The 23360-nt window shown below is 46.3% G+C and overlaps 1 protein-coding gene across 1 annotated transcript; it reads right to left on the reverse strand.

Annotated features, from left to right (window-relative positions):
* Positions 1-389: 389 nt before the first annotated feature.
* Positions 390-20939, reverse strand: C9 (complement C9). The gene is made up of 12 exons (XM_080972758.1): positions 20788-20939; positions 15091-15181; positions 13251-13395; positions 12269-12416; positions 11547-11685; positions 9280-9504; positions 6706-6946; positions 5629-5754; positions 4702-4883; positions 3209-3437; positions 1811-1999; positions 390-581 (listed from the first exon to the last, which is right to left on the reverse strand). Exons 1-11 carry the CDS (start codon positions 20862-20864, stop codon positions 1833-1835), a joined length of 1770 nt encoding a protein of 589 aa, XP_080828884.1. The 5' UTR covers positions 20865-20939; the 3' UTR covers positions 390-581; positions 1811-1832.
* Between the last annotated feature and the right edge of the window lie 2421 nt (positions 20940-23360).

Genomic DNA, 23360 nt, shown 5'->3' on the forward strand with positions numbered 1-23360 from the left:
GAAAGGAATGTGGCTCTCAATCTGGAAAAGCTTCCCTACCCCTACTAAAGAGGTTTGTCAGGCTTCCCTCCTTTTAAACGAGCTGTTCAAACTTCCACCTAGTATTTAGTCAGCAAAAAAGAATAATAATAATAACAATTAAATCCATTGTCGCTCCTTGGTAATTATGCTTCGCTGTTTTATTTTGTTCTCAGTTTTATTGTATTTTCATTGGTTTCTGTTTCATTACTTTTGTGCTTGGATGTGAGCTGTTTGAGGGGTCCTTTGGGGCCCAAAAAGCAGAATATAAATGATTTTACAAATCTATCAAGCCCTGCACTGAGCAACTTGGAGAAAGGGTGGCACACAAATTTAATACAAAAGTGTCAGCAATAAATAATACAAATGTATTGTGCTGAGCCAGTCATCAGATTAAATTTATTTTCAACTCTTTTAAAAAAAAAAAGAAAGGAAGGAAAGGAAAACAAATTAACACCAGGTTCCAAGATTTCCTGGCTTATCTTTCAAATCTCTTTGGCAGCTTGAACTTTGCTGTGGAGATCCAAGGGTCATTCCAGTTGTGTCGTGTTCCTATCAAACACCTGTGAAAAGACACACAGTCAGCTAGATCAACTAACCAGAGAATCTTCAGTGCAGGAGCGGCCAATATAATGCGCAGAGTTTGCAATGCCAAAGCAGGCTGGCGGCTTCCAGATAACTTGAGATTGACACCATAGTCAAAATTCTGCACATGTAAGTTGCTGCAAAGGTCACATCCACTCCACACATTTAAAACACATTCAGTGCATGTTTAAAACACATGGCTTTCCCCAAAGAACCCCGGGAACTGTAGTTTGGTACGGGTGCTGGGAATTACGGCTCCACAAAGGGAAAACTATGGTTTCCAGAATTTTGGGGAAACCATGTGTGTTGAATGTGCTTTAAATGTACGGTTTCGATGCAACCTATGTAGTCAGTGGGCAAAACTTGTAAGGGCTCTTCATGTGCAGAGTGGATGGCTCCACCGGGGGATGCTGTTGGCTGCCATCCCTCTCTCCTGCACGTGGTATTTTATTTTTAAAAGCCTACATTGTATGATATCAGGTAAGGGGCAAGTGGCTTGGCTGAAATGGCTTTCAGAGCCAAATGGGAAGGCCTGGGAGGTTTCGCTAGAGGCAGGTTTAGGGCAGTGGTACCAGTTTCTCTGCAGGGACGTGGGTGGTGCTGTGGGTTAAACCACAGAGCCTGGGACTTGCTGATCAGAAGGTCAGCGGTTCGAATCCCCGCGACGGGGTGAGCTCCTGCCAACCTAGCAGTTCGAAAGCACGTCAAAGTGCAAGTAGATAAATGGGTACCGCTCTGGCGGGAAGGTAAACAGTGTTTCTGTGCGCTGCTCTGGTTCGCCGGAAGTGGCTTAGTCATGCTGGCCACATGACCTGGAAGCTGTACGCCGGCTCCCTCGGCCAGTAAAGCGAGATGAGCGCCGCAACCCCAGATTCGGTCATGACTGGACCTAATGGTCGGGGTCCCTTTACCTTTTACCAGTTTCTCCACACTGGGCGCAGAGCTTGGCCTTGCATGGAACTCTGCTGAAATGTGAAAGACCCAAGTCTGCCCCTGGCTTCATGAGAGAGGCCTATGGGCTCAAGGTACCCCACTAATGACCTAGAATGTAATTTGCGGTCACCCTGTAATAACCACAATAAAAATGCAACATTGTGCTTGCCCAGTGGAACAATCTTACCTCTCCTCTTGCGTACTGATCTGGGGGATTTTCCTGCCCCACCCAAGTTGGACTTCTATTTATTACACCCACTGAGTAACTACAAACCTGCTTTGCGTCTTCTACACCATTATTTAATGTCAGCAGCACAGTAGCCCAATTCCGAGTCAGCTCCTGCACAGTCCTTGCCCCCACGAGCCTCAGGATTATTACACTGCCTTCTCCGAGTGCGTTCTCCTTGCACACAAGCCGACCAGGTAGACCAGCAGCTCCAGCCGCCATCGGTGCCAGTTGCGACTGAATTAAAGATTGGAGTGGAAAATATTTTGAGTCTTAACATCAAAACAAAAAACAAACAAACTTGCACTGCAGTTACTTTGATATTGAAGTAACTGCCTTCGTGTCTGTAAGCCCAAATGGTCAGTCAGGGTGCAATTTGGTATAGGGGTGTTTCTTAGGTGGATAAGGGATCTCTGCTTCCACAGAACAGCTACAAAGCAATAGGACAGGGTGTCATTTTAAGTGAAGAGCTGGACAGGAGAGGAATGCTTAACCCTTCTTACCACTTGCTCCTTTCCCTCACAACTCCTCCCCCAGGCACTTTTCTACCTGACACAATGGCCAATGCCTCTGGAACTCCAACTTCTCCGCTATAATAATAATAATAATAATAATAATAATAATAATAATTTTTTATTTATACCCTGCCCTTCCCGGTTCAAAAACCGGGCTCAGGGCAGCTAACAACAAATTTAAAACACTTAATTGTAAAAGCAGAATAAAATACAGTTTAAAACCATGGATAACAATAAAATTCAAAAATCAATTTAGGGGAAATAAATAAATACGCATTAGATAATCCCCAGGGCTAGCTGGCTGAATTGGTCCTACTTGGGCCAGCGAGGAGGCCAGGGGAGAATTACCTGTGGGGTCTCAGAGCGGCTAATCTTCATAAAAGCGGAGGGGGAGGGAAGAGAAGGAAATAAAAGATCAGGCCCGATGGAAGAAGGTTAAATCCTGAAGGGCCCTAGTCTCATGGGACAGAGGATGGGACAGGTCGGAGGATAGTCTGACTTCCTTAGGGCCCGGGACCTCTAAACTATGGTTATTCATGGACCTTAAGGTCCTTTGTGGGGCATACCAGGAGAGGTGGTCCCATAAATACGAGGGCCCTAAGCCTTGTGTCCTAACCCTGCTGTTTTCCACCAGTTTGGTAGAGTTTCTTGGTTCCAGGTTTAGAGATGTGAAGGCCCAGAGAATATCTTGGTGAAAACTATATTCTTCATAACACCTGTTTCTATGCAAAGGGGTTTTTTGCAGGTGTAGTAAACTATGCAATTCCACTACCCCGCATCTTCAGTGGCATCGTCCAGGAACAATTCCATCACTGTTTGTATGAGCAGAGCCCTAGTGCAGGGTTAGGTGGGATAATGGCTTTATCTTCGCAGCTCACTTGTCCTGAATAGAATATGGAAATAAACCCTCAATTCTTGATCTATTGCTGACCTGGTGAAAAAAACGCTGAGGGTATCTGGCAGGCTTCTCCCTTGAAGTAAGGGGTGCATCCGCATTCACACCTTCCGTTCAACAGCATGACAGTGCCACCATTTTGACAGGGCTGGCATTTGCAAACACTATATTCAGCAACGTAGTCCTCCACGGCTCGGTCGAGATTCTGCCTCTTTACGGTGGAGTTGGGTATCGTCACCGGTATGAGAGTAGAAATTGGGTACGGCTGCAAAGAAATGCAAATACCTTAATCCAGCTTGTTACAGCAGCGGTATTCTTTGGGCAAGCATGATCAAAGCTTCCCTGACATTTGTGATAGCCTCCTCTTAGCTACTCTGAGTTCTCTACCATGTGAGGAAAGGGTGTTCTCAGGTAAAACAGAGTCTTGGACAGCAAAGTCCAATTCCTTCACAATATCCTAGCACGGAAAGCACCTAAAATTCCTCAGCTCTTATTTGCAGGTAAAAATTGTGCTTACCTTGGAAACATAACACGTGCCTATTCACTCGCCATGGTTCAGCAATAAATAAAGGTCATACATTTTAATGTATTTTTAATCTTTGTTGGAAGCCGCCCAGAGTGGCTGGGGAAACCCAGCCAGATGGGTGGGGTACAAATAATAAATTATTATTATTATTATTATTATTATTATTATTATTTCCACCTTCTACCTGCCTTGCCCCACCCTCTGGCCCTGGGTGTCCTCATAAGGAAGCTGTGCCTGGAGGAAGAACTGTGAGGGGAGAGACTCTATCAGGCAAGGCCTCCTTCCACCTGCCTTGCTCCACCCTCCAGTCTCCGCTTCTCATTTTGTATTGTATTATGTTGTGCACTGTGGTTTGCTGTTGTTTTATTGATTGGAGTTTAGAAATTACTTATTGTAACTGTTGAGTGGATTTCTGTTTAATTTTGAAATGCTGATATTTAATATTATTCTATATTGTTTTAATGAATGCTGAATGTTATTTTATTTGCATATTGTATATTGTATTATGCATATTGTCTTATTTATATGATGTTAGCCGCTCTGAGCCTAGCTTTGACTGGGGAGAGCGGGATACAAACAAAATTTATTTTTATTATTATTATTATTATTATCATCATCATCATCATCATCATCATTATCATTATTATTTCAAGGGGGCAGCATTTACAGCAGGGGTGACTGATATTTTGGCCTAAGGACCTTAGTTGCTCTCGGCCAACCGTCTGAAGATGCGCATGCCAGTGGTGCTTGTGGTCGAAAGCAGATGTTGCCACACACACACTCTTACATGTGCACCCAGCACATTGCACACAAACCAAGGCACTTGGTCACCAACTGCAGCAGATCCAAGCTGAGGAGGAATGGCATTTATTACCCCTCCCTGCTCATAAAATAATAGATCTGAGGAGAAGGGAAGGGCAATGTGCATCCTCACCAGGGATGAGCCATGTCTGCTCTCCCACATACCAATATGCGCATCAGTTTAGGAAGAAAACCCTCTTACTTCGTATTGTATCACTGTGGGAGCATCAGGGAGCGTCGCTGCCCACTGGACATAGTCTTCCACATCAACGACGCTGTGACCTCGCGACAGCTTTTCCTTCAGCCTAACCAGAACTTCAGTCTTCCCTCCATGAACGAGAGATATCACATTGTGGATAATTCCGCTCTTATTGGTGTTGTCCTCTGCAGAGGAAAGAAACAGGACAAGGATGGACCAAGGTCCCTCGGGATGTTGTCTCACCATCATTCTGACTTTCTTATGCAGACAAACACCTGGAAAGGCCCAGAACAACAAACAAATCCCCCCCTTTTTGCCAAATTCATGACAACATATGTACTGTGGGACACTCAAAATCTGTGCTACTGTGCAATCTCCTTTTTAAAATGTCTTTTTTTTAAAAAAAAAAGTATTTGATTAAAATTCCACAAATTTCACATTAAATTTTTTTATTAGGCTTTATTGACTTCCCATCCCATTTTCCATGGTGTTTTTTTTTTAATTCCACCCCTTTGCTTCGTCCTTTCTTCCCTCTTTTATATCATAACCATAATGCAATAAATAGTTCAAATTCTGCTCGTGAATTCATCATATTATAATATTTATTTAATAATCCAAAAAAAGGCTTCCATTGTTCCATAAAACAGTCATTGCTAAGTTCTCTTATTTTAGCTGTTAAATTTGCTGATTCAGCATAGTCCATCACTTTACTTACTCATCTTTTAAATTTCTTTTGGAATGGATGATGTAAAGATTAATGAGTTCTGAAAGTGCACCTCCTTGCCACAGGGCCACCTTTGCAACAGGGGCACATTTGCCATCGCCAATGCCAGCTTGGACATGAAATTTTCAGAAGTGGGTGTGCCCAAATATATAGTCCCCTTTTTGTGTATTTTGAACATAAATCTTTAAATATATAGATATATTTACCATTTCTAATCTTTCTACTTTTGCAGTCATTCCCTTTGTTGGTATGATTGACTTCAAATGTGCCAGCTGTTAAACCAAAATCTGTATTGTAACCCAGGCAAGCTTTTACGTCTTCGACGGTGACTCCTGCAAACAGAGTTAAAAACAGACATTCAATAAAAGATGGAAGGAGGGAAAGGCTCATTAACAAATTTCCTGAACCATGAAATTATATTCGGAAAGGCAATCAAGTTGTACCCATAAGAAAAAGCAGCAAAGACTTTTTAGTTTTCATTTATGGGTGATATCCAGTCATGTCATAATGACTAAAGGTAAAGGTAAAGGGACTCCTGACCATTAGGTCCAGTCATGGCCGACTCTGGGGTTGCAGTGCTCATCTCACTTTATTGGCCGAGGGAGCCGGTGTACAGCTTCCAGGTCATGGGGCCAGCATGACTAAGCCGCTTCTGGCGAACCAGAGCAGCACACGGAAACGCCGTTTACCTTCCCGCCGGAGCGGTACCTATTTATCAACTTGCACTTTGACGTGCTTTCGAACTGCTAGGTTGGCAGGAGCTGGGGTAGAGCAACGGGAGCTCACCCCATCACGGGGATTCGAACCGCCAGCCTTCTGATTGGCAAGTCCTAGGCTCTGTGGTTTAACCCACAGTGCCACCCGTGTCCCTGTCATAATGACCAATGCCACATTTTTTATGCGTTTCTCGTCTCCTGTCTTTATATTACATTAGTCACAATTTTGCAGTTGAGGACTAGTCTAATATAAGAGTACGCATCACAGCTCTTGTGATGGAAATTCCAGCTGTGCTAATACATCAAAGGCAACACCAGCTGATTGGTTTGCTAGTTTCTCTACAAGCAGTGACTTTGCTTTAGGCTGCACAAACAGACCAAATAATCACTTATTGGTTTTGGATTGTTCCTTTTGTGATAGTTTATTGCCATAGATATTGGTTATGTAAAAGTATGTTTGCTAGTTTGGTTTTTTTGTCCATAGTTCAGTATTATTATCAGATAGGGTAGCACCCAGCCTGAATTGGATTGGAGTATAGCCTCTGAAATTAATGAAACAGTTCCTACCTTCACTTCTCATTGTTTGGTTGTCCAGTACATACATTAGTTCATATTTCCCACCAACCGTTCCCTTCTGTGCAAAATGAGTTCCGTGCATTTCCAAAAATTTAAAATATTCTCCCTTGTCGTATGCACTGGGCAGATATTTTACATCTTCAAGGAACGTGTCGGTCAGGCGGACGTCACGCCTTCGCATATGAAAGGTTCCCAGTTCCATGTTTCCTTTCACGTGAAAAAATATTTGATGCTGTAATGCAGAACGACGGGGTTAACCTTCTGCCAGTGGGAAAACGAGAGGACCAGATGTTCTCCCATCTCTACGGTGACAATGTGTCCGACATTATGGAGGGAAGTCTTCCGTTTGATGGCATCCTCCCTTTGGAAAGGATTTCAAGCACTATTGTTCCGCAAGTGGGTTAACTTGTCAGGGGCTTGACTCCTTCTCAAAATTAAAACCTGCAGTGCTCAATAAGGGTAGCATGTTAGAATGCTGCCCCAGAAGTCACACCTACCAACCATCCCTCTTCAACTTTCCTCTTTAAAGCAGAACGGTTGAAGCTTCTACTGCCTCCCCATATGAACTAACCTGGACCCTGCAGTCACCATCTGAGGCCCTTCTACATGTGCCTCCTCTGCAAGAGGTCCAGAGCACCGCAACACGAGAGCAGGCCTTTTCTGTGGTGGCTCCCACTTGTGGAATGTTCTCCCCAGGGAGGCCCACCTGGTGCCTTCCTTACATATCTTTAGGTGCCAAGTGAAAACATTCCTCTTCCCCCAGGCCTTTGGCCAATTAAAAAAACTATGGCCCTTTAAACTGTGCATGTATGGCATGGGGAGGCAAACTAAGGCCCGGGGGCCAGATCCAGCCCAATCGCCTTCTCAATCTGGCCCATGGACAGTCCAGGAATCACTGTGTTTTTACATGAGTAGAATGTGTCCTTTTATTTAAAATGCATCTCTGGATTATTTGTTGGGCATAGGAATTCGTTCATTATTCCCCCCCCCCCCCAAATATAGTCCAGCCCCTCACAAGGTCCGAGGGACAGTGGACCGACCCCCTGCTGAAAAAGTTGGCTGAGCCCTGGTGTATGGGTTATTGTTTTCATTCCTTATTATGGTTTGTATTTTTATATTTTAAATCACCCTGTGATCTTTGGATGGACGGTTGTATAGAAATTAAATATTGCCTGGTGAAGCTTCACCAGTGAATTCCTGCCTGCTCTACAGTTATCAAAGGCCCAAAGTGGCAGGGAATTTGTTTTCATTAGACAATTTTGCTGAGGTTGAAGGAAACCTCCACAGCTTTCACATTATTCCTCATTCAAGAGTCATTGGTGTATATACAAACATGCCTCTGGAAAGGGCTCTAAACATATTCCTAAGCATCAGGGTGGAAGGGACAGTCTTACAATCCCCAAAACAAAACTTAGTTTCAATGGACCCCCTCAACTAGGGGATTAGGAATCACGTGGACTGACTCAAAAAACTTTGCATATATATCCAAGGAGGATGAAACAAAAATGAATGTGGGAACAGCTCCTCCCCTTGAAACATTTTTGGGCCCCTCAAACAATTAGGGGAGATTAGCATCCACACCATAGGTTGAAGGGACTTGGAACCTACTGAGTTACTAACTTGAATAAAATATTGGGAGAGCCCAGGTAAGCCCTGTGCACATAATTGATCACAAGATGCAGTGCATTTGAATGGCAGTGCCCATCAACTTTGGGGATGCCCAGTCCCCTGTAATATTTTAATGGAGGAGCTTGGAGGGACCTCAGCTCCAAGGAGTTGTCTCCTATGAAACCTACTCTGTCTGATGGGGAGCAATGAGATAGTAAAGTAAATAGGTCACACAATACCCTAAAACAAACTTTTTTTTGTTTTTTAAAAAAAGAATATGAAGTTTATATAAAAGTTTTATCAATATAAAATCTGTATTAAAAAGTAGGACAAGGGGCAAGGCCACCGGTAACGTTTTAATGGCAAACTGCAGGTACTATATTCTACCCTGCTCTGTTTCCTGGGACTCTTTAAGCTAGGGATAGACCTGTGGTCAGTTTCACATGTATCCCTTCAAAAAACACCCTGTTGATTTCATCTATATTTTGATTGTTTCATTGTGTCTCCTTTTTAAAGAAAGCCTGTTTTTATTGCTTTTTAAATAAATACTTTATACTGTTAAGGAAAACACACACAAACGTATCTTAAGCTGTATACAGTGGTACCTCAGTTTTCGAACATCTCAGTTGACGAACATTTCGGTTTTCAAACGCCATAAACCCGGAAGTAAATGCTTCGGTTTTCGAACACGCCTCGGAAGTCGAACATGCCACACAGCTTCTGCTGACTGAAAAATCCTGAGGCCTAGCTGTCGGTTATTGAGTTTTCGGTTTTCGAACATTTCAGAACTCGAACGGTCTTCCGGAATGGATTACATTCGAAAACTGAGGTACCACTGTACAAGTTTTGCTAAATAAATAAATAAATAAAACACTCCTAACAGCGTGCTAATATCAAGTCCCCCAAATAACACAGAAGGGCTCCCCATTTTGGGTTTGTTTGTTTAGGATAGCTTACCTTTCCTTTAGAATCCTTTAAGAATTTATGTAGAGTTTCATTGGAGGATGCGTTTGTGTTCGTGCTCAAACTCAAGCCGATGGATGCGCCATTTCCTACTTCTGTAGGTGTCAATTTGAGAGAAAAGCTAGACTGAGCAGACCTATGCCTTTCGCTGAACATTTCCTTTACTGCCGACACCTGGTCCTCGTAGACTTCATTTCTAAATCTTTTGTCTCCTTTTGTCTTAGAAAGAGAAAAAATGATATAGCAGGCAATTTAGTAGGCAATCTGCCTGGAATATATGCAGCCTAATGGAAGGAATGGTTTTCACTCTCTGTTATAACATTAGAAACTTAGAGCCAATAATTGAAAATGTACGGCAGCAGATTCAGGACAGCTAGAAAAGCGCATTAATTGAAATAAAGTGCATTCATTCATTCATTTTGTCCCCACATTTCCTCTGAAAGTTCATTCTATCTATCTATCTATCTATCTATCTATCTATCTATCTATCTATCATCTATCTATCTATATCTATCTATCATCTATCATCTATCTATCTATCATCTATCTATCTATATCTATCTATCTATCTATCATCTATCTATCTCTATCATTTATCTATCCATCTATTATTTCACACCAACTTTATTGCTTATTTGTTATTCTTCTTAATTTATTAATAGCTCTCTAAACCACTCTCTCAAGGCAGTTTGCACATAGAATAGAATACATTTAAAACGAGGCTTAAACCCTAACAACTGGACACTTGTTGTAATGACCCATTTATCATGCTGTAAAAGCAAATATAAGCAAAGGCCAGCACATTCCCAAAGTAAAAACAAAAACATAGAAGATCCAAAACAAAACAGGGGGAAAAGACGGGGCAGCGTGGGAGAGAACTGATAAACAAACAAATAATCAATTCCTGCCACCGACAAGTTAAAAACAAGAGTTTTCAGTCTGTATGAGTTTGAACAAAATATTTAAAACTAAAATATATCTGTAGAATCCCCCCAGTGGTGGGAATAATAGGTTGGTTGCCCTCAGATCAGCCATAACCCCCTAGATTCCAGCATCTGTAATACCTGAGATATACTACAAAATGTGCAGATGCTATTCTCAATTGTTTTGTGAGAAACTAGCCAGTACTTTACCTTTTAGCCATAGCAATGACTGATGTCTAGCTCATTGGACCAAAAGAAGACGAGAGCGAAACACCCATTGTCTAGAACTTCTTGGTTTGTTTTTAAACCTTTTATGCTGCTTTTCTGTGATGGAGAAGCCTCACACAAAACAATACACCTATCCAGAGCTTTAGTATCCAGATCTTTTGTTCCCCTTCCTTCCCTTCCCCTCCCCTTTTTGTGAAGATTGCCAGTTCTGGGATCCCACAGCTGGTTCTCCCCTGGTCTCCACGCTGGCCCAAGTGGGACTAATTTAACCAGCTAGCCCTGGTGATCATCTAATGTTTATTGGATGGATTTCCCCCAAAAATTGATTTTTGATTTTTGATTTTATTGTTATTTACGCTTTATACGTATTTCATGCTGGTTTTTTGTAGCATCAATTAAGTGTTTTAAATTTGTTGTTAGCCGCCCTGAGCCCGGTTTCCTGAACCAGGAAGGGCGCGGTATAAATAAAAATTTATTATTATCATTATTAGTGTGGCAGTGATTGGAGATTAGGGTATCAACTCAAAACACAAAAGAATTAATGATGTTTTGGAGGTCTCCTTTCATGTGAAAGTGACCCTTCGGAATTTGTAAACCGTGTTGATACCGTTGCAGAGTTGTGTGTGCAATAGTGTGGTTATCACAGCCTTAGAGCTCAGCAAATTTGTTCCCGCCCCCTGGGTGTGTTGCGCAGCTCTTTCCCCCAGCTGTTCACATCAGCACAACTTCATTAGTGTCAGATTCATTTCTGTTTGTGTATGCACCAGGAGGGTGGTTGACGGGGCAGGGATGTCTTTACCTTATGCAAAGGTGCCCACCCCTTTGTTTAAATTTCATTTCATAAAATGTACATATCGCTTGATTGTGGAAAACCTCAAAGCAGTTTACCAAAACAAAAAAGCAGCAATATTATTGGTAAACAAAAACAACGTTTTTTAAAATAAAAACCTTGGCTGGAGACAAATTAGCAATGGCTTCAGGACTCCAGTCAGTGCGAAGCATCAGATTGTAGCATTTTACAACAACGTACAGGAGGCGTATGCATTTTGGATAAAGTTAGGTGAGCATGGAGTCAAATGCACACTCTCCACTTTGCACAAAGGGGCTTACGTCATAATTGAGCACAGCAACATTCCATGGCTTGCGATAGTATATTCCAGTATTCCCATCGCGGACTCTGTCGCAGACTCCGTTGTAAAACTCATTGTAAAATGGGCTTTCTTTCGGTTCCATGCCCAGAATGTTGACACTGCAACAAAATCGCACAACAAACTAGCGTCTTCCAGGATCTTGGTCACTTAAAACCTGCTATACCATTCAAATATACAGTTGCACCTTGGTTGATGAACGCCTTGCAACTTGAACGTTTTGGCTCCCAAACGCCGCGAACCCAGAAGCAACTGTTCCGGTTTGTGAATGTCCTTTGGAACCCAAACGCCCGACGTGGCTTCTGATTGGCTTCAGGAGCTTCCCGCAGCCAATCGGAAGCTGCGCCTTGGTTTCCAAACGTTTTGGAAGTCGAACGGACTTCCGGAGCAGATTCCGTTCAACTTCTGAGGTACAGCTGTAATTCATCCTTACCACAATGGAGGGCAAGCTAGCTATGGAATGCTGGGCACATCACATGGCACACAGAGACCTGCCCTCTAACAGAGCAGAATGACCACGGGACTCATGAGGAAAAAGCAAGGGACCTTCTGCCACTGCTTCTCATAAACTAACAGCATCCGCCACCAGAGGTAGGCATCTCAAACTGCCTAACAGTAGGTTCGGCCCTGCCAATAGATTTGATACATCTCCCATAATTCTCCCAAGAACTTCCCAGAACTTACCCACGGCCAGCTGTTCTTCCAACCTCTGATACATCAATTATACGGTCACGACAGGGTGCACGAGGATCACCTTCGCAATTGTCTTCATCGGAAAAGTCTCCACAATCGTCTTCCGTATTACACACCAACCTTTTCTTTATACAGTGTCCTAAGTGTAGAATGAGGAACCATATCTCTAGCTGTTAAACAGTTCTTATTGCTCTCAGTCTTTTGGCTTGAATCAAACCGAGTTGGGTTTCCCCCAGTGCCACTGGTGGATTTTTTGACCATAAAGGAAATGAAAACCTGTTTTACCCTTTCGATGTTTAAAAAATTGTCACTGTGAAAATGTAGACATTAAACAAATACAACCACACACACATACGTATAATTGTCCTTTGAGGATGAGGGGTGGTATAGATGATGATGATGATAAAAGACAATATTTTGATTAGGAGTGACAACCAAACCAGCAAAAATGTACAATACCAATTCAGTAAACTATGAGCTAATTTTCATGTTACTTGATTCCAGGAAAAAAACCCAACCTGTTTCTGGGAGTGAAGTGACAACATTTGGTGTAGTATTACCAACATACAATTCTTTCCTGCTGTTTGCATGGGGGTGGGGATCATTTGGGGTGGATTTGCTAAAATTTGAAAAATCAGTAAAAACATAGACTGTTGTGTGGCACCATGTCTCTGGTGCGAATGAAAATTAGGGCAACATTGGCCAAAAAGCCACAATTACACAACACGCTAGGGGTGAGAGGAATGTTAGAAAACAGAACAGAAGCTCTGGCATTACAATCAGGAAAACAAGCTCAACATTTCCAGGTGAAATACGCACCAGGTGAATGTGTATGAGAAGGGACTTCCGTAAGAGTATTTCAGAGAGCTGCTAAATCATGACAAGATGGTGCCTTGTGATGGGCAACTAATGATCTCCAGTATAATCCACCGTGGGAATCAGTTTCAAAGAATAATGCAAAAGAAATGCATACCATTTTCACACATGAAGTCATTGCCACAATCTGGTAGCTCTTCAGGGCAGGGGGTGTCTGGCTGGCAGGACTGTCTGTCTCCCAGAGCTTCAATACATGGCTTCCCTCCATATTGACCGAATCTCACAACACTCCTCGAGCGATACTTTAGAAAAGAAAGGAAGAAGAATTACAGGTGCTCAAAAGGACTGGTGTGGCTGAGCAGCCATGAAATGATGTACCAGTACATTCTTTGCACACGCCAAATAACTTTGACGGAAACTAAGCGGGAGGTTGGGGGGCGGATTATGCACAAAATTAAAAGGAGGCCTACTCATCGCATCTCCACAATGGAGTCTCCATTCTTTGGTGCTTTGATCAAAAGGCATGCCTGGTTAGAAAATACCAATGACTACTTTTTCTACAATGCTAATTCCTGAAGACATTTTGCTGCTTAAAGCAAAGGACAAGATGGAACCTTGCCCCCATATTCCACATTCAGAAGGCCACTACATTTCCAAGCACAATTCAAAGTGTTGGTGCTGAACTTTACAGCCCTAAACGACCGCGGCTCAGTATACCTGAAGGAGCGTCTCCACCCCCATTGTTCAGCCTGTACACTGAGGTCCAGCTCTGAGGGCCTTCTGGCAGTTCCCTCACTGTGAGAAGTGAGGTTACAGGGAACCAGGCAGAGGGCCTTCTTGGTGGTGGCGCCCGCCCTGTGGAACACCCTCCCATCATATGTCAAGGAAATAAACAACTACCTGACTTTTAGAAGATATCTGAAGGCAGCCCTGTTCAGGGAAGCTTTTAATGTTTGATGTTTTATTGTGTTTTTAATATTCTGTTGAGAGCTGCCCAGCCAGATGGGTAGGGTAATAAAAAATAAAATAATAAAATAAAATAAAATAAAATAAAATATAAATTATTATTATTATTACTGGACTAGGAGTTGAATTTTACTTCAACAGTGGCAAAGGGACAGTGTCCTTTGGCATACTTGACGGCAGCAGACCAGCTCAAGGAGCACAAGGCAAACTTCCCTACCACTACCTGTCACCCAGTATTTGCTGCCTGAGGTGGCTGCCTCACCTCGCCTAACAGTAGGGCTGTAGGAACATACAGACCGTTGTACACAGAAACCTTCTAAAAGTATAGTGCAGTGCACCAGTAGGTGGCACTCTTTGTTCTACAATCCACCAAATATACGCTGACTACATTGCCGGATAATTTGAGGATAGGACTGGAACATCGGGTTTGGAAAAGGCGCATGCATCACAGAGTCTAACCCCTGTGCTGAGATAAAAATATCAACAGCCCTAATAATTCGTACCTTACTGTTGTTCCGATTCAGATTACGGATGGCGCCACTAAGTTCATTGTTATCCAGTGGCTCTACAAAGTCAGAAAACTAAAAAAGCTACCCCCTGCCCCCCCCCCAAAGTCATGAACATTTACTTTACTGTCAGGAGTTTGAAGTTACTGAGTCGCTTCTGGGTTGAACTAAGCAGAGCCATCACCAGTTATGATAGACCACAATATAAACTGGAGCTCCACAAGGTGTGCCATTGCCAGAGGTCGGAACAAATTCAAATTCGTGGAGGCTATCAATGGCAAGAACTAGTTGCCATTGATACTGAATCACAGGGGCTGGAAATTGCAGGAGGAAATTGCTCTTGTGCTGGGGTGCTGCTTGAGGGTTTCCTGCAGGCATCTGAGTGGCCACTGTGAGAATAGGATGCTGGACTGGGTGAGCCACTGATCCTAAGGCTAATCTTACATTCTTATCCCTAAAACACATTGTTGTTGTTTCAAACAAAAGCCTCCTGGGCTAACTATCAGTCACAAACCCATGACTTACTCTTTCCTTTGCACAAGCATTGCACGGTCCCCATTCGCTCCAGCGGCTCAGCAAGCAATCGATGGGCCTGACGTCCACTTCTCTTCGCTCTCTTAGTATAGAACAACAAGATGCTTTTATGCAGTACTATGCAGTAAACTAAAAATCAGAAGCAATGTTATTGGGGAAGGGGGGGAAATAGGCCCCATACTAGGGAAAAGACATCACCAAAAGAGAAGATAAAAGGGACATATATTTGCATATGCTGATTTTTATGGACACAGAGGCAAAGGCAGAAATATTTACAGCCCATCTTGCTATAGTGGGGAAGCCTGCGACCATGAGGTGACTTGACTTGGCGCCTTCTCAGTCTGCTCTCCACGTCCTCACTGCTGATGGAGAACTTTAAGGTCCTTGCTCTCCTTTCTTATGATGCTTCTATCTTTAAAACTAGATTGGGCAGTCCAAAATCCAGGACTTTTTTCCATCCCAAGAGCTGTTATGTACTGAGTTGAATAGGATCCAAACTGTAGCAGTCTGATTGGTCCTAGAACAATAGGATCCAAAAGGCAGCAGTCTGATTGGTCCTAGAACAATAGGATTCAGAATGCAGCAGTCTGATTGGTCCTAGAACAATGCAGCAGTATGATTGGTTGGCAGGAACCACCCAATCCTGCTCCAGATAGAAGTGAATCCACAACCTGATTGGCTTACAGTAGAATTCCAGAATTAGCCAATCATGTGCAGCCCATTGTGTAAATAATGTATATAAAGCAGATACTGTGAGGGGACAATTATTCATTCCTCCTCACCACTATGAGCTGAATAAAGAGCATGAAATCACTTTGCGACTCTGAGTATATTTCACTGGCGACGAAGGTGGGATCCCGCTGAGCTGACTGCCACACACAGCACCGCAGCACCGCCAACTGCCGCACCGCTGCCTCGCACCGTGTATCCAGGCTTCAGCTCCGGGGCACAAGGAACTCAGAATGGCAGCCAACAGCAGCTTCTCGCCATTCAACCCAGCATCTGGAGACTGGGAAGCGTACGCCTCCCGTTTCACCTTCCTCCTAGAAGCCAAAGGGGTCACCGACGAAGAAGACGCCAAGAAGAGGGCGATATTCTTCAGCGTCTGCGGAGAGGAGACGTTTGAAATCGCCCGGGCTCTCCTTGCGCCTGAAGACGTCGCTACTGTTCCATACAAAACAATAATGGAACAGCTGAAGGGGCACTTTTCGCCGCAGTCCTCAGTGGTGGCTCGTCGAAATGCCTTCTACGCAAAGCAGCAAGCCCCTGGGGAAACCATAACTGGGTTTGTGACCTCTCTCCGCCAAGCCGCCCGGTTCTGCAACTTCTCAGAGCTGGAGAACATGCTTCGTGACCGCCTCGTCGGTGGCCTGAAGGATGAGAAGCTGCAACGGCGCCTCTACGCTAAGAAGGACCTAACGTTCCAGGTCGCTCTGGAGGAGGCCCTGGCAACAGAAGCTGCCGAGAGGTCGACCCAAGAGGCACGGCCGAGCCTGCCATCCCAACCGAGGGTCCACCATGAAGACCTCACCGACGACTCAGGATCCGACAGGGAGGAGGTGCACCGAGTACAGCAGCGCACTCAAGCAGCGCACAGACCACAGCTGCCTCGACGAGAAGGAGGGAACTGCGCAAGCTGCGGGGGGAGTCACGAGAGGAGGACCTGCCGTTTCCGCAACGCAGAGTGCAGGCAGTGCAGAAAATCGGGACACATCGCCCGGGTGTGTCGGGCTCGGCCCACCCGACACCAGGCATCAGATGACCAATCCAAGAGCCCCAGGTCCCGGGGCCCAACGCACCAAGGCAACTCGACGGAGCTCACGGACTTCCAGGTATACCAGTTGCCCCACCCCAACGTAGAGAAAATTTATGTAGAGGTACAGATAGAGGGGGCCCCATGCCGCATGGAGCTTGACACGGGTTCAACTCTATCCATAATCTCGGCAAGGACCTTAAGGAAACTGTGTCCCACTGGGGGTCCCAAACTCAGGCCGGCCCCATTCACCCTCCGGGACTTCCAGAAACGTAAGGTCCCCACAATGGGGGTGGGGACCTTCAGGGTGCAATACCGAGGGCGGACGCGGCAACTGGACTTGCTTGTGGTCAAGGGCCCCTACATTAGCTTACTGGGATTGGCATGGTTTGGACCACTGGGGCTAGCTGTCACCGGGGTGAACCACACTAGCTTACAAGTGGACGTGGACGCCATATGCAAGGAATTTCCAGGGGTTTTCGATGGGAAATTGGGACAGTATACGGGCCCCCCCATTGCGCTACAGCTTGACCCCGCAGTACGACCGGTCAGGCTCAAGGCCCGCCGGGTCCCGTTCGCCTTGAAACCCCGTATAGACGAGGAATTGGACCGACTCGTAGAGCAAGGAGTGCTGGAGCCGGTGCCTAATGCTCCCTGGGAAACCCCAATCGTCACACCCGTCAAGCCTAATGGTTCGGTCCGCATCTGCGCAGACTACAAATGTACCATAAACAAGGCCCTCACGGCCCACGCATACCCAGTGCCAGTGGTCAGCCATGTCCTTGCCACCCTGGCTGGGTCGAAAATTTTTGGCAAGCTGGACTTGGCCCAAGCATATCAACAGCTGCCAGTAGATGAGGCCACAGCAGAGGCACAGACGATTGTGACGCACAGAGGAGCGTTCAGGGTAAAGCGGCTGCAATTCGGTGTCAGCGTGGCACCAGGCATATTCCAGAATATAATGGACTCCCTCCTTAAAGGGATTCCTGGCGTCACCCCCTTCTTCGATGATGTGTTGATTGCCGGCCCCACACCAGAGGAGTTTGAGGACCGCCTCCGCACCGTTCTGCACCGTTTCCAGACGGCGGGTCTCAAGGTGAAGCGGGAAAAATGTCTACTAGGAGTGCCTCAGGTGGACTTTCTGGGATTTATGGTGGACGCAGAAGGGGTCCACCCGACTGGGGACAAGGTACGGGCCATTTGTGATGCCCCAGCGCCCAAGAGCAAGACTGAACTTCAGGCCTTCTTGGGACTATTGAACTTTTACCATTCCTTCCTTCCCCACAAGGCGGCGGTAGCGGAGCCCCTACACAGACTCCTGGACAAGCGGGCCCCTTGGGTGTGGGGCCAGCGCCAGGAGGCCGCATTCCAGGCAGTCAAGGACTTGCTTGTCTCAAACTCGGTCTTGGCACACTTCGACGAGAGGCTGCCGGTGGTGCTAGCATGCGACGCCTCACCCTATGGCATTGGGGCTGTCCTGGGGCACCAACTCCCGGATGGAAGAGAGGTACCGGTGGCGTACTTTTCCCAGACACTCAACACAACCGAGCGGAACTACTCGCAAATCGACAAGGAGGGTCTGGCAATCGTAAAGGGAGTAAAAAAATTCCATGATTTCTTGTACGGGCGGCCCTTCACCGTGGTGACTGACCACAAGCCGTTGCTTGGCTTGTTTGCCCCCGAAAAGCAGACCCCCCAAGTGCTGTCTCCTCGCGTCCTCAGGTGGTCAATTTTCCTTGCCAGCTACCAGTATGCACTGATTCACCGACCTGGGAAGGCGATGGGCCATGCGGACGCCCTCAGCAGGCTACCACTACCGGAAACAGGCCCTGACCCAGCACCTGCACAAGAGGTTATGAGCCTGGAGCTGCTTCCCGACCGCCCCATTCAGGCACAAGAAGTTGCACACCATTCCAAGAAAGATAGGGTCATCTCCCGGGTCCTGGACTGGGTGTGGAGGGGATGGCCCAGCAGCAGCCCCGGGCCAGAATTCGCCGGCTACACAACCCGCAAACATGAACTGTCGGCCCACAAGGGGTGCCTGTTATGGGGAAGCAGAGTCGTTGTTCCCCAGCCCCTCTGCAAAAGGGTCCTCACAGCCCTACACGAGACACATCCAGGGGTAGTAAGAATGAAGGCCCTTGCCAGGAGTTATGTGTGGTGGCCGGGGATCGATGGAGAGATAGAGGCCTGGGTCAAACACTGCCAGGCCTGCCAAGAATCCCGCCCAGATCCCCCAAGGGCCCCAGTCCAGTCCTGGGAGTCCGCCCGAGCACCATGGTCACGCCTGCATGTGGATTTCGCTGGCCCCTTTCAGGGGAAAACATTCTTCATAGTGGTGGACTCCTACACCAAATGGCTGGAAGTCGCACTGGTACCGTCCACTTCCACGTCCGCAGCCATCCGGGTACTACGCAGGCTGTTTGCAACCCACGGGCTCCCTGACACTCTCGTCTCAGACAACGGGACTGCATTTACGTCAGGAGAATTCCAAACCTTCACAGCGCAGAACGCCATCCGCCACATCCGTTCGGCGCCGTTCCACCCTGCCACCAATGGCCAAGCAGAACGCATGGTGCGGACCACCAAGGACACCCTTCGCCGCATGACGCAAGGGGACTGGGAGTACCGCCTTGCCACATTCCTTCTAGCACAGCACAGCACCCCCAGCTCAACGACTGGCCGGAGCCCCGCTGAACTACTAATGGGTCGGCGCCTTGCAATCAGATTGGACCGCCTTCACCCCGATAGAGCTCAGGATGAGGTAGTGGTGGGGGAAGGCAGGAACCCCCGGACCTTCGAGGCCCAGGACCCAGTGTACGCAAAGAATTTTGGGGCAGGCCCAGCATGGGTACCCGCCACAATCACCAGGGTCACTGGCCCCGTGTCGTACGAGGTGCTAACGGATGGGGGGCAATGCTGGCGCCGCCACTGCGACCAGATACGGCGACGATTCCCGGGAGAAAACCAGGAGGAGGACAGGTCAGAGGAGTCCCAAGGGAACAGCGGGGCAGTGAGGCCCATAGAGCAGGAGGGGCCAGCAGGAGAGGCAGAATCAGTAAATACAGAGAGGACCCGTGAGGCCGAAAGGACACCGGAACCAGAACCACGACTGAGCGAGCCGGTTGCACCAGACCAAACAGCCGCATCACAGCCAGCATCCTTGGAACACGAGCCAGAACCCGGAGCCCGGACCAGGGAACACCCCAGGCCACAACGCACACGTAGGCCGCCGGCATACCTTGAGGACTATGAATGCGACCTCCCGGGCAGGACTGGAACTTAGAGGGGAGGGGTGTTATGTACTGAGTTGAATAGGATCCAAACTGTAGCAGTCTGATTGGTCCTAGAACAATAGGATCCAAAAGGCAGCAGTCTGATTGGTCCTAGAACAATAGGATTCAGAATGCAGCAGTCTGATTGGTCCTAGAACAATGCAGCAGTATGATTGGTTGGCAGGAACCACCCAATCCTGCTCCAGATAGAAGTGAATCCACAACCTGATTGGCTTACAGTAGAATTCCAGAATTAGCCAATCATGTGCAGCCCATTGTGTAAATAATGTATATAAAGCAGATACTGTGAGGGGACAATTATTCATTCCTCCTCACCACTATGAGCTGAATAAAGAGCATGAAATCACTTTGCGACTCTGAGTATATTTCAAGAGCCATGTTCCTTCCTGGGAAACCTTACAGTGGATCTTCCTTTCATGTTTGAACTGGAAGCCACTCCCACTGAATTCACTGGTGCTGATTACAATCCAAGCATACGTAGAACTGCGGTCTCATATACTACCTTGATGCTGAAATTGGAAACCATTCAGATTCGCTATCCTCAGGCTCCAAAGAGAAATCAGAGCAAATTCTACATTTGCTGCGGGAAATGCGACACAGGCTTATTTCATTTATGTATTCATTTTCAAGTCCACTTACCTTTTCCTCCCTGGTGAGACAAAACTGTTTGCTCCTAAGATGCACAGTGCCGCTATAAGAGGCAGTAAGGTTTTCATGGTGCTGCTGTCGACGGAGACACCAAAACCGTAGCACCCAAATGGGAAGCTTTTTGTCCTTTCCTTTTTGTTATTGATTAGCAGAAAAACAAACAAAAACCCCTGCCAAAAGGAGGCAGAGCCTGCTGCTGACTTTCGGGAAGCAGCCTGGAGTTTGTTGACAGTGAAGAATTTGGAAAATCAGCTGGCCTGGGTATTCCCCAGGCGGAGAAAAGGGTGGAAGAGAAAGCCCTGGCACCTGTCCTTCCTCTCTCCAATTCCATGCATTACACAATAGGGCGGTAGCTCAGGGTCAGAGTGTGTGCTTTGCATACAGAGGGTCCTGGGTTCAGTTCCTGACATCTCCAGGTAGGGCTGGGAATTCCCTGCATCCGAAAACCTGCAGACCCACTGCCTGTAAGTCAGCTTGGACAATTTGGATCTGGGGGGGGGGCACTAATGGTTTGCCTTGATGTAAGGCAGCCCCCTACGTTCTTATGCACAAAGGGGGGGGGGGAGAACAAAGCCGCACTGTTTTATTGTAAAAGCAAAGCACATCAGGAACCTTTGCAAGAATGCGGGAAAAAAGAACGCAGTAGGCACACCCAAAAACAAGTTAGGCCACTTAACTGGAGCATTTCACAAGTCCCTAGTGCGGCACCAGGATTATCAGTTACCGTTAAGTGCTGACCACCCTGGGCACCCAAGACAAAACAAGGAGAGGGTCTTCTATGAGCCAGCCCAAAACCTTTTGCTAGTTATAGTGGGGTATGAAAGCTGGGGGTGGGGGCGGGAATCACACCTGGCAATTGATGCACCCCTTTGGGTTCAGACAGTACATGGGGAGAAGAGCCTGGGAAGCGGTGGCGCTGTGGTCTAAACCACTGAGCCTCTTGGACTTGCCGATCAGAAGGTCGGCAGTTCAAATCCCCGCAACGGAGTGAACTCCCATTGCTCTGTCCCAGCTCTTGCCAACCTAGCAGTTTGAAAGCACGCCAGTGCAAGTAGATAAATAGGTACCGCTGCGGCGGGAAGGTAAAAGGCATTTCCATGTGCTCTGGTTTCCATCACTGTGTTCTGTTGCACCAGAAGCAGTTTAGTCATACTGGCCACTTGACCCAGAAAACTGTCTGTGGACAAACGCTGGCTCCCCATAGTCGCCTTTGACTGGACTTAACCATCCAGGGGTCCTTTACCTTTAATACATGGGGAGAAGAGTCTAAAAAGCCTGGGATGCAAATTTTCATAGCCCTCTAGCTACCATGGAGGCTTATCAAAAGTAATGTATTTAACTCTGGAAGTGTATGCTTGATTCTGACCAAAGTCAGTCTCCTAGAGCAAAATACATATCAGGAGGCTTAGTTTGGTCAGAATTGAGTACAGTGGTACCTCGGGTTACATACGCTTCAGGTTACAAACTCTGCTAACCCAGAAATATTACCTCGGGTTAAGAACTTTGCTTCAGGATGAGAACAGAAATCGTGCTCTGGCAGCGTGACAGCAGCAGGAGGCCCCATTAGCCAAAGTGGTGCTTCATGTTAAGAACAGTTTCAGGTTAAGAACGGACCTCTGGAACAAATTAAGTACTTAACCCGAGGTGCAACTGTATACACTTCCAGAGTTACACAAATACTGAAACCAGACATCAGAATGTGCCACGGTTAGTGGAATATTCACCCCCCCCCCAAATAGGGTGGGCAGGTTAGATTGGTGGGGCTTGTAGCATCGCTGAGCAGGATCCATACAGTTGCTTGATTCAAGAGGGAGTTGTACGTGGCACAGAGGCCAATGAAAACACATTTGAGATGCTATAAATCACGCTTCCTCAAACTCGGCCCTCCAGATGTTTTGAGACTACAATTCCCATCATCCCTGATCACTGGTCCGGCTAGCTAGGGATTATGGGAGTTGTAGGCCAAAAGCATCTGGAGGGCCAAGTCTGAGGAAGCCGGTCATAAATCCACCACAGAGTATCAGGCAGCAGAGATTAGTGTTAGTTCAAGGCACTGCAAGATCTGGCTTCCCTTCTGAGCCACTGTGCCATACCTGCATACTTCTGCAGGAATAGTTATGCAGTAATCTTAAGCTTAACTTGGTTGTACAGAAGGTTTGACAAAGTCCCTTTTAAATATGCCCTTGTTTGGAGTAAGATTGTTTACTTTTCAGAGATACAGAGGGACATCCGATTCTTTAGCAATCACGTACAATCAAAAGAAAAATTAAACATTTACTAGCTGGTTGTTTGTGGCACTTACTTCATCCTGAACTCGGTAGCTGGGGAAGCAACTTCGAACAATTTTTTTTTTGTAGCTTAGAACGAAGCTTTTGAGGCAAAAAGGGCAGGTGAGGAGGGAATCTCCAACAGTGCAGGGTACTCAGGAAACATGCTCCAAAAAGAGAACCTTGTGATTCCCACAGCCATAGTGGGAAAGAACTTTGGCACAGTCGTGGGTTAAATCTGGTTTACACACACACAAAAAATCAAAATGCCATTGCCAATGCCTCCAGTTGAAAAGA

Source organism: Podarcis pityusensis, assembly GCF_964106645.2.
Source record: "Podarcis pityusensis genome assembly, chromosome: 11".
NCBI lineage: Eukaryota > Metazoa > Chordata > Lepidosauria > Squamata > Lacertidae > Podarcis > Podarcis pityusensis.

Excerpts from the sequence above, each read along its gene's own strand:
- C9 (XM_080972758.1), bottom strand. The coding sequence starts at position 20,864 with ATGAAAACCTTACTGCCTCTTATAGCGGCACTGTGCATCTTAGGAGCA. Across the intron at positions 15,182-20,787 it reads GTCTCACCAGGGAGGAAAAG|AGAGCGAAGAGAAGTGGACG; the intron begins GTAAGTGGACTT and ends TTCTATACTAAG. Across the intron at positions 4,884-5,628 it reads AAGTAGAAAGATTAGAAATG|AGGACAACACCAATAAGAGC; the intron begins GTAAATATATCT and ends TTTCCTCTGCAG.